General features: G+C 39.0%; 1 protein-coding gene across 1 annotated transcript in view; it reads right to left on the reverse strand.

Moving 5' to 3' along the window:
* The window catches only part of FBN1 (fibrillin 1), a 142,470-nt gene that overhangs the window by 64,314 nt on the left and 59,617 nt on the right, over positions 1-18,539 (reverse strand). Inside the window, exons 9-14 of the mRNA XM_083870574.1 lie at positions 15,648-15,806; positions 12,636-12,794; positions 11,161-11,301; positions 10,269-10,388; positions 6,752-6,877; positions 4,504-4,626 (exon numbers count right to left, since the gene is read on the reverse strand). Of these exons, the coding sequence (XP_083726700.1) occupies positions 4,504-4,626; positions 6,752-6,877; positions 10,269-10,388; positions 11,161-11,301; positions 12,636-12,794; positions 15,648-15,806 (828 nt within the window). The remainder of the gene's footprint in view (positions 1-4,503; positions 4,627-6,751; positions 6,878-10,268; positions 10,389-11,160; positions 11,302-12,635; positions 12,795-15,647; positions 15,807-18,539) is intronic.

The raw sequence follows: 18,539 nt of genomic DNA on the forward strand, positions 1-18,539 counted from the left end.
TTCCTTTCCTCCTGCTGCACATCTGAATTTCCCTAGTCAGCCCCTGCCCAAAGACCCTGTCTCTCTGGTGATCTGCATGACAAATGGGTTTTCCTATCAGATGCTCATTACAGCCCATTTAATAAACTTCCATGAACAGACTGCACTCCAGCCTTGAAAAGAATTCATTAATGATTCGAGCCCTGAGCAATTGCCCGGCACAAGCAATCTTTACCCATCTTTACCCAAAAATGGCACCCTGGACAAAAAGGCCCATAGCAATGAAACACAGGAATGAAACTTTATAATAAACTATCACAAAGGGATGTTAAATTAGTAAAAAAACTATCTGGCTGTGCATCCTGATAATAGTAAGATCATTCTCTAAATGCAGAGAGCATACTATCATTTTAGAAATGATAGAGAAAAGGAGTGTTATAAATATTGTTTGGAAGTATGTATAACCTTTATAAAATAATTACTTCATAATAATTCTCCATACTATATACAAGAGATGGTGTGTGTGACAATTTCCTTTTTTCTGACCTTAAAAGGGCAAATTGAGAGTGAAACACCTCTGTGTTTTACTTAGTTTGTGTTGTTTGGCATAAAAAACGGCTTGTATGATCCAAGATTCCTTTTTCAAACTGCATTTTAAAATAAAAGCTATATTTAAGTACACGGACTCAAATCATTTTTACTTCATCCTGCAATCTTTTGGTCTCTTTCAGACGCATCTTAAATGTTTTTCCCACTTTAAATTTAGACCTTACTCAGTGCAGGTAAAAACGGAGTTGGGATTCAAGTTAAGTCCATGCTATTTAATGGTGTAGACAGTTATTTTGGTAAACAACACTGAACTCCTATGACAGGTTCTCCTATGAGGAAAAAAAAAAGAAAAAAAGCTTTCCTTTTTTAAGCTTATTTATAGAAACAGAAAGGCAAAATTACTTATTTCCAGTAGTTCATTTTTTAAAAAAGATTTTGTAAGCTAATGAAATGTGCCATCTATTTTCTTTTGTACTGATTTATGAATGTGTTGGAAATACTGGCATTTTTAAAGGTAAATGGGGTGGTGGCACTTAAAATGGTGCAAGTTAGCTGAAAACCTGGTTTCTGTAAAGATGGGTAAAAAGCCTCTGCTTTTACCAGGCTTGAGATTTCACAGAGTAAATCATCTTCCACAGGAATAAAGTCCAAATTTCTAACCTTAAGAATGCTCTGCTGTCTTCTGTGGTAAAAGCCACCATTTGGACAACTTAAAACATACTCAACCTGGTTCTGGAAAACTAATGGATTAATTCTCCATGTTCAATGAGTTTTGCCTTTTCTGCTTAACTTGCTTAGTATGGTAGCTGGGTACACAAAGTCCCATAATTTTAAGCAGGAAAAATTTACTCAGACTACTAAACTACCATTTTCAATTGCCTTGCAATGGCTTTTAATTTAGGGAATTCCTGTTTAATCTAAAGATGAAACAACATATGGAACAGAAATAACGCTTCAAACTTCTGCATGCCTGATACAAGTGTTTCTGAAAAATCAAGGAAATCATCATTGAAAGAAACTAATGGTGAATAAATTTAGCATGTCTTGTATTTCAGGGAATATACAAGACTGTGGTGTAACTTTTTTTTTGGCATGTTATTTCAGAAAGTCTAAGTGGAATTTTTTACCAGACAGCCAAGCATATGCCCTGTACTTATACTTAAATTCCAATTTTATGGAACTAGGTGTTAATTACATTATCCCCATTTTTGGGTTAGAAGCCTTCTTAACAGCTGAAAACTCAGCTTAGAGTGCATCAAAGCTATAGAAGCAATGAGTTGCACTCTTCCATTCCTTTGTTGATTCCCTAGTTTGGCAAAAACACTTGTTCTACTGCCTATCAAAATTGATCAGGCAGGAAACGGATTTGCTGCAGAAATGGCAGTTGGTGCACTCACTCCCTGCACATCCAACCACAGCCTTAGAGTTTTGTAGCAATGGGGAAGAAAGATACACAGACCTCCTTCTTGCTTTCTCCAAAGATCCCTTACTACAACAAACCAAGCATTTTTATGCTCTAAACTTCACCAAAAGAGGCAGGCACTGGGTGCCTGTCACTGCAGTGTGGCTGTCCACAGGTGCCTTTACCCAGTCAGCTCCTGATCACTTGCTGTCCTTGCGTCTCGTCAACCAATCCCTGCCCATGCACGAGGTGACCACACACCACCCATGCAACCCATTCTCTGCTTATATGACCTGGTTTTTACCTCACTGTTAGCTGAACCTTCCCCAGAGTGCTTTCTGTTGCTCACCAGAAACTAACAGGATTTCTTATCTAGCACAGAGTTTCAGCCGGTGTAAGATTTTAATGCAAGCACTTGACAAACAAATTAATGATATGCAGTGTCAACAATGAGTGTTTCAAAGACTTGCAGTTCTGTAGGACACAAGTTATTTACTTTGCACATTTGGTATATACAGAAAGGACTCAGTAAGTACAAACATCAAAATGTACAGGAGAAGACATTATTAAAGATATTTTAAAAGGTTTTTAAACTTTTAAAAATTTAGTAACATGACTGGAGAGAACTGTGTTCTCTAACTACTGAAGACCTGGGAATTGTTTCATGATACTTTGGGCAAATGGAACAAAGGAGACAAATATGAAGACGGTAAAAATTGTAATTTGGATGTCTAGGTTTCAAAATATGGTTTGATTTTGACCCAATAACAACTTTAACATATAATAAATGTTAGCATGCTCATTCATAAAGAACAAGGCTTACTGTAAGTGCTGAAAAGCAGTGGGAGAAATCCTTCTTTTACTATAAGATTTGTTCCAACTTTCAGTAGGAATCAGTTGAGTTCTCTGCAATTTTGGATATTTTTCAAATATTCCTCCTTTGATGCAGAGAAGTAACATTTCTCTAGGGCCAGAAACCCCTTTTTCACTATATCCATACTCCTAGCCAGAAGGCACAGAGGCCAAACATCTTTGTGTTTTAAGTATTCAGACAGAGTTACCATCTTTATGAATGGCATTTCAGGGCACAGAATGAAGTAGTTTAAAAAAAAAAATTAAAAGAAAAAAAATATATACTTAAGGCAAAAATCAAGAGAAGCATTTGGGTTCAGCTGAGCTTACATCCACAAATCACATCCCTGTTAATGACACAGAGAGCAGCCAGTGATCTCTGGGAACACAGCTGGCTGATGTGCCCATGACCTGATGGGCACTGAAGTCTCATTAACATCCCACACAGACCAGGTGGAAAACAAGCTTTGGCAAAGCACACACATACCACATGGAAAACAGGTAAGAACTGAAATAAATGCCATTGATCTAAGTGTATGAAGGCTGCAGCCAAACACAGCCAGTAGCTGTTGGGCTAAGGAGACACTTTTGTGGTAATGGACAATAGTTCATTTCTGAAACTAAAGAACATCTCAAACAAAGCAACCCTTCCACAAAGCCAGAATGGGATAATCTCTTTAAATTTACCTTATTCCCTCATCTGAAGGCTGGGTAACACTGTCCTGCATACCTCGTGCAAGAGGTATCAAATTCAATAGAAGTTTCAGATATTTTACATGATTTATTGTTCCAATTTTGATCTAAAGTCTGTTTTAGACTGGGACAGTGTTCAATAAGCAAAAAGATCCAAACTAATTCACCTTTCATTCCACTAACTCCCAAAACTAAATTATTCAAACATTTACTTTTGCTATTGGTCCACAAGATGTGACATTTTTTTAAAAATTTGCTGAAGTGTAATGAAGTACTTCTTCTGCCTTGATTCAAAGAGTTAAAAGATTTTTAACTTTTCAAAAGAAAAACCATAAATAATTTGGTCCACCACTTGTTTATTCTTTGACTTCTGCTTTGTGCCTGTAAAACCTGTTAAACCATGAAGATTAATATGGACAAAATTTCCATTTCCTGATGAGACAGAAGAAAACTCTAATGAAATAACTAGCAACGAGGAGCCTGCAGTGTCTCCCACAAGGGCTATTGCTGAGCTAGTGCAGCAAATGGAAAAGACAATCTTGCTGTGGTGCTCATGTCTGCATCTTGGTCATACCGAGAGCTGGACACTCCTCAGAGATGCTGTATTGACTAGGAGCACCCAGACAGGAATGGGAGAAAGCCCAAAAAAGGCAACAAGCCAGGATGTTTGGGGTGGCCAAAGGCTGATTACTTTCAAAGGCCAAACACAAAATGTGAGATATACTGGAACCAATCTGCAGAAGACATCATAGGCAAAAAAACCCTGGAGTTTAAGTAGGTCAGTTCATGTAGTCCTTGTTCAAAGAATATTTCCCCCTGGCTGGTTGGGGTGGTTGCTCAATAATGTGGAGAAGACTGAATACTGTCTTTCACAATGACAAATAATTCCAGCTGATTAAAAAAGTATATCTGCTGAGAATCCTGCCCAGTGTTCCCAAAAATCACTGTAAAGAAATAAGGTTATTCTTGAAGCTATCCAAAGAGACAGGACTCACAAGTTTTGGGAACCCATAATTTATTGTGCTTACCTGTGCAATAGCGTCCATCAGATGCTAACTGGAACCCTGGTTTACAAATGCATTTAAAACTGCCATCTTCATTGATGCACATCCCATTGAGGCAAATGTTCCTGATGCTGCATTCATCCATATCTGAAAATGTACATGATAGACATAATGCTCATAAAGTTCAAGCATAAGAACTCTTACTGGTTATATCCAAAAGATAAACCTTAATTCTTCTCTTAGTTGTCAGGGCTATAATGATAATCAGAAACATATGATGGGATATACTGCACTGTTCTAGAGGATGTGTCAAAGCAGTGACTCCATTTTTCATAATGAATCATTAACATAAAGAGGAATGAATCCAAAAAAAGCAAAGAGAACAAAAAACAGATGAGAAACTGGACAGCTTAAGAACTTCCAGTTGGTAAAAGCCATCAAGAGGTGGGAAAGGATGTAATTAAAGAGGGTTTGCAATCTTAATCTAAATAGAAGCTAGGTTAGAAACAGCTTACTGTTTGGAATGTAAATACAATTTTATGTTACTAAGAAGACCTGAAGGGAGAGGAGTGAACATTTGGGTTTGGAGTGAAAACTTCTGTAACCTCCAGTAGACAAGTCTAAGATTTATGGTATGGGAGAATTCCCAGCACTGTGCTCAAGCATGAATTCTGTGGGCACTGCTACCCTCAACTTCCACTTAAAATAAAACCTGCCCCTTTCCTGCATTCAGCATGACAGGCCATAGAGAAGGGTATTTACTAATTATAGGTTCATAGAAGCATTATTCAGCCTCTGACCCAATGGGATATCATGCAGGAGTCAAATAAGAAAAGGTGGAGGTCTCAGACAATGTTATTCTGAACCCTGCATAGTTACTCACAAAATGGGAAAGAAGAAAAAAGGCAAGTACAGAGAATTCTGTGCTTGATTTGAGTAAGCTTTTATATCCTCTCAGTCTTTACTTCGTCCTGGCGCAGATGAGATCAGTTTTGGATGTTACATCCAAAAAAAAAAAAAAAGTCTGTAGTATTTACCAGTTTCATCTAAAGAACTACACACAGTTACATTAAGGTATGGCACAATGCCATGGTCTTTACTGATTAGTGTATGTGCATACAACTCAATGCATTACAATGCCAGAGATGAAACTGTTTCATAAGTGGATGCAACAGACATTCTGGCAGCACATGCAATGGAATTAAAAATGTTTTACCAGACTGCCGATGTCCTGGTTTTTATTACTATTAGCACATGGTATTTGGTGGGAAAGGAAGAAATCAGAATAGGGAGTTTTTTCCTGAATAGTCTAATTTCCAAATATATTTAGTCAATGTACTTCCATAATAAGATATTTTAAAAGCAGCTTATGGTGCTAAACTGTATCTAAAAAAGAGTCAGGAAAAATAGTCTTAAAATGTCTGTCTCTACCAAGGATTAACAGAATCACTACTAGCACATAAAATCACTGGATCATAATGACATTACAATATATTCAGAATCGTGCTATTTTCCTTAATATTGCAGCTGTCTTGGACAGAAATTACACTTCTAGACATAGTGTGTTTTCTTTTTACTTACAGGCTAAGTCAGACAAAAATAATTTATGATTTTAAAAAAAATCGTGTATCTATCCCAACCAGGAATTTTGGCATTGAGTCTTTGAGCTGAATCACTGAGATAATATTCTGCCAAAAATGTTTCTAAGAACAGTGCTTGAAATTCTTTTAACGTATGAATAGATCATTGGGAACCCTCCCAAGGGCCTTGGGAAGCATGATAAAGAACATTCTTCTTTTTTTCCCCTTTACTAAAGGTCTGGGAGGTAGGAACACATCAATTATGTTTACAAATTTTTGTTAAAACTATTTTTATAGGTCAGACCAGCCTGCATCTACATAAACCACATTGCTAGTCGCCCAGTAAGATCCCATAAAGCATGCTGTTAAACACACAGTAAAATCAGGCAGCATGTGACTTGTGCTATGTTTTAAAATGTACCACTCCCATCAAAGAAACTGCATTTTGTGATAGTGGTATGTGCGATTTCTCCTGCTGGACAGACATCCCACTGAGGATTGCCAAGCCAAGGCTCCACAACTGGCTGCAAAAGACATTTTACTTGCCCTCCCAGAAACAGTAAAAGGTATTTGGATATCCAACTCCTTGTTCCTTCCCTCCCCCTCTCCAGGGGTCCTTTTCTTTTTCATTGATGCGAACAACCTCTTGCAACTGTAGTTACTGATATGGAGGAGCTTCAGAAAAGTCTTACCTTCACAGTTTTTCCCATCAACTGCCACTTGAAAGCCAGCATTACACACACAGTGAAAACTGCCATCAGTATTTATGCATCGTCCATTATTACAGATACGACCATTCTGTAAGCATTCATCGATGTCTGAAAGTCAACCGGAAAAAAAATAACATTTTGGGGGACTCCTTTTTATACTCAGGAGGAATTTTCCCATTTGCCCTTCCCCTAGATTTTTAAGCCTACATGGAAACTGTATTCACCTGAAAAATTACGTATTTTGATTTCCGTAACTGAACATTATGGGAGAGGAAAATGTTTGCCAACTTGAAATTTCGAGTTGCTGTGAAAGAATTTCAGTGAACATTACCCTGCAGCTTTCTCAAACAAGAATCACAATTTTTGGTGGGTTTTTTTTTCATTTTTTGCTTATAATTAAAATATTTTTACTAAACTTTAGCTTAACAGTACCTAACTAATTAAGGAAAGATGGGAGAAAGCTGTTTTTTGCTGCTGCTTTGTAAGATAACAGAAAAGTTCAAGACTTTCCCACCTCTGAAGAATTTCTCCTGCTTATTTTGTATTTGAAACATCAGATCCTCATTCCCCTCTCTCTGCAGGAGGTGCTTGGCAAGTGCTTTGGAGGACCTGAAGAGTGATATCACACGAGGCTGGCAGCTCTCCCTCTCCTCCAAAGGAGGGGAGAGGAGATGCTGAGACAGACTGTCTAGACATTTTTCAGATTGCTCAGTATTCTCCATCAAGGCCTGGACCATCTCCCAGAGATTCCTGCACACAGGGGACTCTGCTCATAGAGATTACACCCAGCCCATGCAGACCTGACTATCCTGCACCCACGCTTCACAAATACCCTGGGGGTGCCCTTCCCCAAACCCTCTCTGTGGAAAAGCATTGCTGCACTTTAGGAAGAAGTGGAGCACAGGGTGTCCTCCCAAATGCCCCTGCTCTCTGGACACCTAGGCTGGGGGAACTGATTTGTCTTGAAATTGTGAACCTATACTTGCCTTCTTAGCAGCACGGTAGATTTGTGAAGAGCCTAAGTAATCCCTGAAAATCACTGTTTTGCAAACAAGCAACCAGGCCAGCAGAGGCACGAGCCACTCAGTGACCACTCACTGCAGCAGCAGCTTGCAGCCCTCCACCAAAAATGTACAGGCTTGATAAACCTCATTTGTTAAACAAGCATCATCAAGCAGCAATGCATAAATGTGATTTTCCTCTCTGCTCAGTCCCTTTTCACCCCACTTTTCCAGCCCTTGATTGCACCCATGTCTGGCTTCAGTTATGCCACCAGCTTCCTTCCTTAGGAAAGGTAGAAATGCCACATCTCAAGGCCTTTTAATTTTTAGAGCTCTTTGGTTTCGTATGTTACGCACCTGATGTGTTAAATGTGTTGAAAATTATTACTGAATCCTATTGTTCTTTACATACACACAGCTGATCAGAGTCCCACCACTAGTCTGACATTTCTAATTTTCAAATGAAATAATATCACCATTTTTTTAGTCCTCAGAGAAGCTTGCAAAAATCAAAGCCCTCTCTCTCAATGAAACATCCAAAACTGCTGTCATCTCCCTGTAATACTGGATCTCCTCTTGTCAGAAATTTTGAGCAGATCACAGTAAGAACATAGCTATTTAATAGCTACATACATAGCTAATCATCATAAAATTTCACCTTCTGTTGAGGTCCATTTCATATCCTTTCCTCTGCAATTGAGACTCATTTTTTGTTCAGATCGTTAATCACAATGTGACTTTATTCACCTATGTCTCCAATTAAGATATTTAATCAGCCAAGCTCCTACTAGAATTATAAGGGATCCTAAGGAGGGATGAATCAGTAGCTTGCAATACAGACTGCAGTGTTTAGTCACCAGAGTCATCATGCAGAGAAATCCCTTCCCTGGAATCTCAGAGCAAGGAACAGATAAACATCTGGTCATTAGGGAGACTTCGTTTTTCAGGGGAGATATAAGGAATACGTTTCCAAAAGCACATCAGCACAGACACATTTGTGCATGCAAAAAAATAAAATCTCAACATCCAAAGTAGTCATGCAAAGTAATTCTACAGCAAATGCTGATTTTGGCAGGCACCAGTGCTACAAGTACATTTTGCCAAATACACCCCCTCTAACCTTTCTCTTTTCCCTACACTGGTCCTAAAAATTCCTCTAGAAAAGCAAGATTCTGCACATCACAGCATTTTCTGCTCTGGCTGTCAAGCAAGCACAGCTCCCATCGACTGCAAAGGAACTGCTAAGTGACCACACTTAAATGCCATTAAGCTACTGGGCTTCTGACAACCATGTGTTTGTGTAATGAATCAGTCAAATTAAAAGCTTTTAAAAAAAATGCCTCATGAGTGAATTCATCACGGCTGAGACTCCCCTTCAGCACTCCCTCACCACCAGTCAGCTGAACTATGAAGATGCTTCCACAACACGGCTGCTTGGCAGCAATTAGATCAAATACTCCCCAGCAATATGCAGCAGTGGTGCTGGCTCTGCATGATCTCCTGGACTGGAGAGCAGGCTTCTGTACCACAAACACCTTTCTGATTCAGAAAAGGAAGGAAAAAAATGCACACCAAGACAGGTAGCTTTCTTCTGGGTTTTTAGAAGCTTTCTGCTTCAGACTGAGTGCATGCTCTGCACCCTGCACTCAGTGCAGGAAGCCAAATATGAAGACAAGCTGTGACTCTGAGCATTCAAACATCCTGTTTCATTTAAATGCTTCATTTCTTATGGAATATCAAAGCAATCATCTATTCTTCTGCCAGAATACTCTCATTATGCCTTAATTATAAAGGACTGCATCCATCTACCTTACAGTTGAATCCCTACTCCAATCTGGGAGTGACAAAACCCTGACAGAGGGTTTGTTGACTGCTGAGGAGTTATGTGGTCCCACTCCCGTAGAAAGACAGGATGAAGACCATCAGGACTACAGTTGAGACACATCTTCAAAATAACTATAATAAGGATTCTGAGGCTCCCCCATCTAGACCTTCCCAGTGCTTCACTCACTACTTTTCCATATCTAAGTTTTCATTGCTGTAATTTAAGTTTACTTCTTTCTCTGGCTGTGAGTAGAGACAACACTCAGGCAGTGTAATTTTATATTTACCCACTGGAAGCTTTATCTTTTCCCCCAACTTCTTTAGTGTTTTATACATAAAGGGTTTCTCCAAAGAAGGGATGTTTAATTGTCCTTGAGATCTTCAAGCAGCAACAGAAAACAATGTCTTAATATTAAAAAAAAACCCAAGAAAATATCTATTCTATTCAAAGCCATAAATAGTGCCAAGATCCTTCTAGCATAAGACAAAATGCCTTTTCTCATAAACCAGACTGTGAATAGCCAGCTCCTGCAAGTCAGTAATTTCTGCTGCCCTATCTGAATTTTTTTTTTTTTTTTCAACTCTCATATTTGACCCATCTGTTAAATGTTGCTTGAAAACTATTCTCCCTCCTGATACATAGACAACAGCAGATGTGGCTGTAAGCCCATTACCTCGGCACTCCGTTCTGGTCGCTGTGCTCTGATACCCAACACGGCACTGGCAGATGTAGGATCCTTGGGTGTTCACACAGTCTCCACCAATGCATGGATTCCTTTCACATTCATCAATATCTGTGGAGCACAGACAATACAATTTTATTACCACACTGGCTGAAAGTTATTTTTGCCTGCAGGGGTATTTTATCATTTTGTACTCGGAGAAATAGTGCCCTTCAATCCATAAGAAAAGGGAACATCACTGAGATCCCACAAAAAGATCCCATGTTTTAAGATAAACAGGAGCTGGGAAAAATGAATTTTCAGTAAGATATTGCATGTGTGAGAGGTAGAGGCCTTAATCCCACATCTCCACATTCCCAGCTCCACTGAAGATTTTGATAGAACAAAATCTTGCCTGTAAGAGACAATTAATCCTTGCTTCTATCGTTGCGCTCTTGCTGAGTTCCAAACCTAAAAGTCTCAAGAGCCCAACAAGATACTACTCATGAGCTTAAAGAGGAATTGTAAATCTTACTAAGCCTAAGTTCATGATTTTTTTTTAACAATAGGTCATTGCATACTCAAAAAAGCTGGTAGCAATTTAAAGAGATCATTTTCAATAACAAACAAATACATTATAGTCAGAGGTTAGCAAAATAAGAAATCTTTGCTTCTGTATGATTTTGTTACAAGATTTGTTAAATACTGTTTTAAAGGCAAAATTGTTGTAAAAATAAGTTTGCCATTGAAATCAATCAGTTCTTCAAAGTCTCTTTACTGGAGTGGTTTTTTTTGAGGTGGGGCTTGTCTATTTAAGAGCTCAGTTATTACATTGTTTGGAGAAGAATGTTTTTTTCTCTAAAATGAAATTCCCCTCTGTGATTTACAGCAGAAAACCACATACCAAGGCATTCCTCTCTGCCATGCAGTTGGAATCCTTTGTTGCACTCGCAGCGGTAGCTCCCAGGAGTGGGAATACAACGTCCATTACGGCAGAGATGTCGGAATGTTTGGCAATAGTCAGTCAAGTTCACCGGCAAGATTGCTGAAATAACAGCAGTTGGAAAAATATTTTAATAGGTCATCATAATAGCTTCTGATAATCTACAACTTCAGCAGGATTTTCCAATGAAAATCAACATTTCCCTTCTATTGTAATGTGAATTACATAGTGAAATGGAAGAGAGAAAATGGCACTTTGACTCTTAGAGATTTGTTTGAAAACAGCAAACAACCACAGGAATTTTCATTGAGGCAAGTCTGGTTGTGTTTCCATCTTTTGTCCTGCCAAAAAGGACCATGTCTGCTCATACCTAGAGGTAAACTGGGTGTGTGGCACTGCAAGGACTCTACTAAAAGCCTGAAGTACCAAAGAGCAGGCAGACTGGGTCATTATTTTCACTTTCCCAGATAGCAGTGAGGAGGGCAGGGATAACCCTGGGAATGTGCCTATACTGTCTTTGGCAGGCAGGCATGAGCTGGCTCTGTCCCTGCTACCAGCTGACCAGAAGCTGTGCAGCTACGTCAGTGCAGTGTCAGCCTGAGCTAAAATACTTTGCCTCTTAGGCTTATTAGCTCAGCTTGGTGCTGAATCAAGACTAAATAGTTTCAGCTGGTGCCAGTGCAAGCAGAAACTGCTTGCATCTGCACAGAGCTCAGGCAAAATCAGCTTCTGTTTACTTGCAAAAGAGTATGTGGCTATGCCAAATGACTTCAGGTGGCTCATGCCTACTCCAGATGACATTGGCATGTAGTAAATTCTCTGAGCAAAGACAGAAAAAGGACTATATTATACTGGTATGTTGCTCTATATTGGTAATCCGCTCTGACTTCCTTCTTATTTTAGGGAAAACTAACCCATCCATGTCTATCACTACACATAGCTGTTTCTGAGCCCTGGGTCAGTCTCAGTGTCCAGCAGAGTAGTGTTTTGATCAGTACATTTCCTACCTGGTCAAGTGCAAGTGAGGAAAACAACCTGAAAGAAGTTGCTTTCTCCCAGACAAGCTCTTTAATGTAAATATCTTTCACAACCTAGTCAAAGAGCCATTCATACTTTGCAGTGCTGACATGCAGCAAATCTCATAACAGCCTTAAAATAACAGCAATGCAACTACTACAATACATGAGCCCCAGTACAGACAATAAGAATGTAATTTTTGAAACTTATCTTCAGAGAAAACACTACTAATGAGTTAGGTATCTTGCCATAGGTATCTTGCAGGCTCTGATTAAAAGGATATCCAGAGCCTCCATGTCCACATAAAGTAAGTAAAAGACACCAACATCTGAAAGGAGCACACTGCTCCTGAGAAATGCATGTTTTCAAAGAAGCTAAATGCACATGGTGCAAGGAGAGGTTATTTCTTTCTCTCTTACGATGAATCGGTGGAGCCCGAGATGGATAGATGATTTCTGGATGTGGAGGAGGGTAAACTTCAGGAATGCGTGGTGGAGGGATGATGTCAGGACGGGCTGGAGGAAGGTCAGGTATTGCTGGCAGAATAGCAGACACTGTGCACAATTTACGATACTCGTCTGAAACATGAAAACATGAATGCTGTTTTAGACTCCTGCAGCCTGTTCCATTTAATCCAACTCTCCCCCTTTTTGCAGTGTTTCAGATTAGCAATAACAAACCTTAAATAATCTGGAAAATGTGAGCCTATATGTTTTCTTCATAGTAACAAGCTTTGTTCTCTGAATTGAGTCATTAATCCACAGAATCTCAACACTACTTGTCAGAAGACTGCCAGTAAAAAGGTAACAGAACTGATATTCTGGATATAAAATTGAACAGTGAGTCAGGGACCTGATCCTAATCTACTTAATCCTCTTTCAAGCAAAAATCTTTGGTGAACTCAGTGTGAAGTTTACCTAAAGAAGGACTTCTGGATTTGATCCCAAGTTAATTTAATAGAAAGCTTGCCACAAAGTTACAAAAATACTGAACAGGGAAAAAAGCCCAGTTTCAACTGGGTTTCTTAAAAGTTAACCACCTAAAACAAAGAAATACAAATATAAGCAATGAGGCAAAACCAATTAGAAAACGAATACACTAACACTATTTCCCTGTGAAAATTACATTTGCCAGTAAAAGCAGAAACCAAATAAGGTGCAGTCTAAGCAGTGTAGCCAAAGAGAAGCCAAGTCAGATCCACATGTATTCATCCTTTTCCAGACGATGGGAAAATGATCTATTTTGCTTTAAGCACAGTCTATGCTGAGTGTGTTGCATTCTCCTATTGTTTATTAGTGGCATCTGCCCTACTGCCCCACTTTTCCTCTTGCCCATGACTCTTTTGTCTTTAGAGTGTGGGTTTGGAACTTGCGATCCAAAAAATGCACACAGAGTATCACAATTAAAGACCACATTCCAGCTGACTTAATTCATATTCACAAGTTGTGTGCACACAAGTAATTATTTGTTCAGCCAGTATCTTTGAACTTCAAAATTTAAAGTCTGTGGAACAACAGGGAAGAGGAATTATATAATGGGGAGGAAAAAAACCTAGAAACTAATGAATTCCTGAAACAATACGAAAAATGAGAACAGAAAAATAAAGTAAATGTTGGGAGAACTAAGCTGGATATTTCAGCCTTCAACTTTCATCATATCTGCTTCCACCTGTAAAACACATTAGAAGCTCTTCCTGAATCACAGAGGATTTGTTAAACAAACATCATAGCCTAAAGTTCTGCTTTTTCTTATTATGATGTTTGCATTTATTGAATGCTGTTGGGTGATCAGTTTGTTTCATGTGTCACTGCATTTCCCTCTATTGTTCCTTTTAGTCTTTAAATAGTGTCCATGGTAAATGCTGTTATTCCACATAAACAATTCCCGCTGGGGTAGGAAAAAAATACAGTGCAAGCCTTTTTTATTGCAACTTTAATTTCCATGTGTAATTTCTAGCAATTTTGTAGCTACAATTTTGTAGTAGCAACTGGGTCTGCTGCCCATATTTAAGATGCAGCTACTCAGTTACATTATGCAGCTAGTGCTCCCCTTTATATTGCAGTAAATTTCCATTTCAGAGTTAAAGAGGCTTTGGGCCACTAACAGCTCTAAATTCCTCGTCTTGTTTTCTCAGGATACGCTAAGTAAGGAATAACTGAACCTGATTAAATAATGACAGCAATACCTTAAATGCATGTAAAGCCTTTCAAAGAAATTCAAAGCACTTTTTAAAAGAGTAATTTATAGTCTCAATTTATATCTCAGGTCAGAAGCAAAACCAAAGAAGAAGTGGCATGTAACCATGATCTGGAAGACCTTGCATGGATTTATGAGTCAGGAAGTCCTGGGTTCTAGCTCCTTCTCCATGACGTCTCAGCCTGCAGCTTTGGCCAAATTACTTTACTTTTCCATCCAGTTTATTCACCAGTTAGATATGAATAATTAGGAAGTATTTGAAGAAAGCAAGAACTGTGTTGAGACTGAAAAATTTCTCCTAGTCTTCCTATTTCAGATGGTTATCAATAGAGTGCACTATGTTTTTAGCATTATTCTAGACAGTTTTAAACTTTTAACATGTTTAAATATTATTAATAAGACAGTGACAGAAAGTCTTCTAACAGTTCTGATTCTAGATTTCTGCTCCAGTATTATGCAGTTGCACTCAAAGTATTAAAAACAAGGATAATAAAAACTCCCATATATGAACTCCGACAATATTTTCAGCATTACACTGCTATAGTGTTACAATCCCATTCTTCCATAAACTCTGCACCTCCCTTAACCTGCTCCCATAAATTCTTAAATTTCTTGTATTCTCCTTTTCTAAAGCACTTTATTAGGTCTCCAGTCCCAAACAATCACAAAATCATCATCCCTCCACTCCCTCATACTTAGTTTAACAGTCTGCTCACCATCTTCTCTCAATTCAAGTGATACTTTATCTGAGGAGGCAATAAAGAAGAGCACACCTTGGCAGCAGAGAGAAATCATCTTCTATGTCAAACTTCAGGAAATATATGGCACCTCAGAAAAGTTGTCATGAGGAAGGAAATCCCAGTTTCCCAATGAGAATGAAAGTGCAGAGGGAATAGGGATGTATTAAAAGGGTCTAGCGAAAGTAATTTGATCTTGAAGAGGATGTTGAAAACAAATCTGAAGCAGCTAAGGTCAGAATAACTTGGCTACAAAACACTAATTAGCAACAAATAATTCTTTCTGTCTGCTTGCCCTCCTGGGGGTCCTGAGCAATCTTCCACAGGAGTCTTTGGTTGAGCAGGAGAGTTGGACTCAACAATCTGCCAAGGTGCCCTTCAGCCTCAACCATTCCGTGTAGTCTTTAAATGAAAACATTACAGCTAAAAAACCCAAAAACCAGAAATCACTGCTATTAGAGTTCAGGCATGCTGACGGGAGCTGGGGCGGGCTCGTACCGGTGGATCTGATGGGGCACATCTCCGGGGCGGCGGCGGGAGCGGGGGCCCAGCAGCGGCCGCTGTCACAGCAGCACTGCATCTTGGACTGCGGCTGCGGCAGCTGATTGCCACAGCGCCCGTTGCTCAGCGTGGAGAAGCAGAACCCAGGGCGCACGTCTGCCAAGAGAAGGAAATGGATGGGTGACCATCAGTTCGATGAGGAATGTGGCCTTCACAAAAGTGAAAAGGTCCCGTTTTTCTGGAGTGATTTGCATTATCAATGATATAGCCCTTGCAACACTACAAGAATCAGAAAAACAAAAAAAAAATCTAGACAATATTTAGGCTGCTTTTGACTCAGGTGTAACCTGTGAGAAAGCTGCAGTGAAATCCGGAGCAGCAATGCATTAACAGAGGCAAAAATGCAGTAAAAACATATATATTCAGTATATAACAACATATGCTTCTGTGGCCCTAAAGAAAAATTGCAGTGTCATCTCTATTAAAGATCATACCAGATTAATTAAGTCTTGATTTGAAAGCACTGGCACACAGCAATAAATTCACAGCATTGCAGCTCACAAAGCATTAGTTCATTTTCCATTAGTCATGGCTTCCCCAGCTGAAGCATGTAGTGATTTGACAAGATATAGGCTGGCAGGCAAGACAGAGCAACACAGTTTTAAGTGCTGCAATCGCACTGTTGTTTATGGAGATCTGTTGGCTTCCTGTCTGAAAAGGGTAAGCATGTCTTGTACAAAGAATGTCCTGTACCCAAATTTTATATAGTCAGCTCTGTGCACTGTTGTTAGACTTAGCTCAGCTTAGAGAAGGACAAGAAAATGTGGATGGGATTAAAAAAAAATCATAAAAAATAATCTTGTGATACCATCTAAAGCTTTGAGGAATAGTTTTGCAATATGTCACATCATGTCAAACTCAATATAAGCTGTAATGTGATTTGACACTGCATGATAAACCAGACCAAGTTTGTTTCTAAAATATACAAATACTTGTTCTCAAAATGTAGTGGAAAAAGTTGCAGATCTAGTCTTACAACAGCAGACATCATTCCCTAAAGAAACAGTACCTCAATTATCCAGGGCATCCACCAGGGCATGGTGGATTCATCTGCCCAGTACCAGTGCTTTCCAGAGTTTCCTAGCTACAGAAGTGGATATAAAAAAGCAGGGGAGTTTCTTACTATTTTGATGAAATTGACATATAGTGATATGTTGTGAGAGTCTGACAGTTCTGCCTTTTATTAGCTGGAACCCTAAACATGGATATTACTGACAGTACAGCTAAAGGACTCAGTTGGCCTTTATTTCCAAACTTAGATCACTCATACTATCATATGATGGAAATCTGAAACAGAGAACAAAATATCAGGTTTTAGTTCTACTGCTGGTTCTCCATTTTCTCCTGGTGCCCAGCTAAACTGCCACACATATTTACTCCTTCATCTACCATCTTAAAAATCAAATAGAACTCCTTGGCGTTGAAACTATTCTCAGTACCCCTGGAGAGATTTTCAGTTGCTTGGTGTGATGGTGGGGTGCATGGAAAGAAGGAAGTCATCTAACAGACCTGATCGTCATCTTTCATAATTCATCCTCCTCCATTTTGGCCAGTACCAAGTTTTGAAACATTTAAGAATATAATGGAAAGTGGAAAAGGAATCTACACGGGGTCTGTGCAAGTACACAATGTGCCATGAAGAGATAAGCACACAGCAAACAGCTTTCTCTACCTACAGGCATAAGAGTGTGTCCAGAAGCCACGTCATTTTCAGAAAAAACCCCAGTAAGTTTATGAGAAAAATACCAAATACTTCCATATTCCTAATCAGAAGTTATTATTTTTACTTTCCCCCCCTTTCCTTTTCTGTTCCAAATGGTAAAATCACACCAATCAGGACAAGAAGAGCAGGAAATAACTTTTATCTGTTTCAGTTTTTAGTATTTATTGTTTTTACTAAAAATTATAGTCTTCTGAAAAGGCAAAAATTCACCGTGAGAATAAATTTCAATAGAAATGTGTCTCTCAAAAGAAAAAATGTAAAAAAAAGGCTCTCAAAAAGCAACATGGACCAAACAAACTTATGCCAGTTGGGAGTATGGGCTAGCAACTTTCTTCACTGCACTCTTCATGCTCTTGGGATGAAATTCCCTGCTCTCGTTTCTGCTCTTCAGTTCTAGGAGATATTATCTTTGTTTTGTCTATTCTTATTTTTAAGGTTTGTAATAATGGAGCTCCTGGTACATCCTTTGGATATTTGGCCCCAGTGCTGCTGAGTTTGAGTCCCCTAAGGGATACATTTCTCAGAAGCATTTCCTCCTCTCTAACAGAGCAGACATGTCCAGCTAACACTTTTCACTTAAGACAGGCATGTTGTAATTAAATCAAGATTAAATGTTTTGCCCAGCACTAACACAGAGCTGGGCTCTGTCCCTGTGAATATGGCAAGTAGGAGTCTGCATGTTAGACAAGAATCCAAAGTATCTGCAGACAATTGATGGTGCTTCCCATCTAGCACATTTTGCCTTGAACACGAAGCCAAAATTTCAATGGTGGCTCATAGTCTGACATATTATTTATCATACCTTGTCATCACTTACAACTCCAATTCTTTAGCTGAATTACTTCAGCCTACAAATACAGGGGGTAAAAATGCTGAGAAACTGCAGGAATATGACATGGGTGGGAACGTTGGGCAGTCCTGACTGAGTGGTGACCATAAAAAATAAAAAGCAAATGCAAGCTGTGCAGTTCTAGAAAACTTTTGTTACAGAAAGAGAAATCTTGCTCACAAATATTAAGTACCGGCAGCAATCAATGATTTAATGATCCATAGCAATTTAGAAGCTATTAATCTGAAGTAATAAAGGCTTCCCTTTGGCATTTAAA

Source organism: Zosterops lateralis (genome assembly GCF_965231275.1).
Source record: "Zosterops lateralis genome assembly, chromosome: 13".
NCBI classification, from domain to species: Eukaryota; Metazoa; Chordata; class Aves; order Passeriformes; family Zosteropidae; genus Zosterops; species Zosterops lateralis.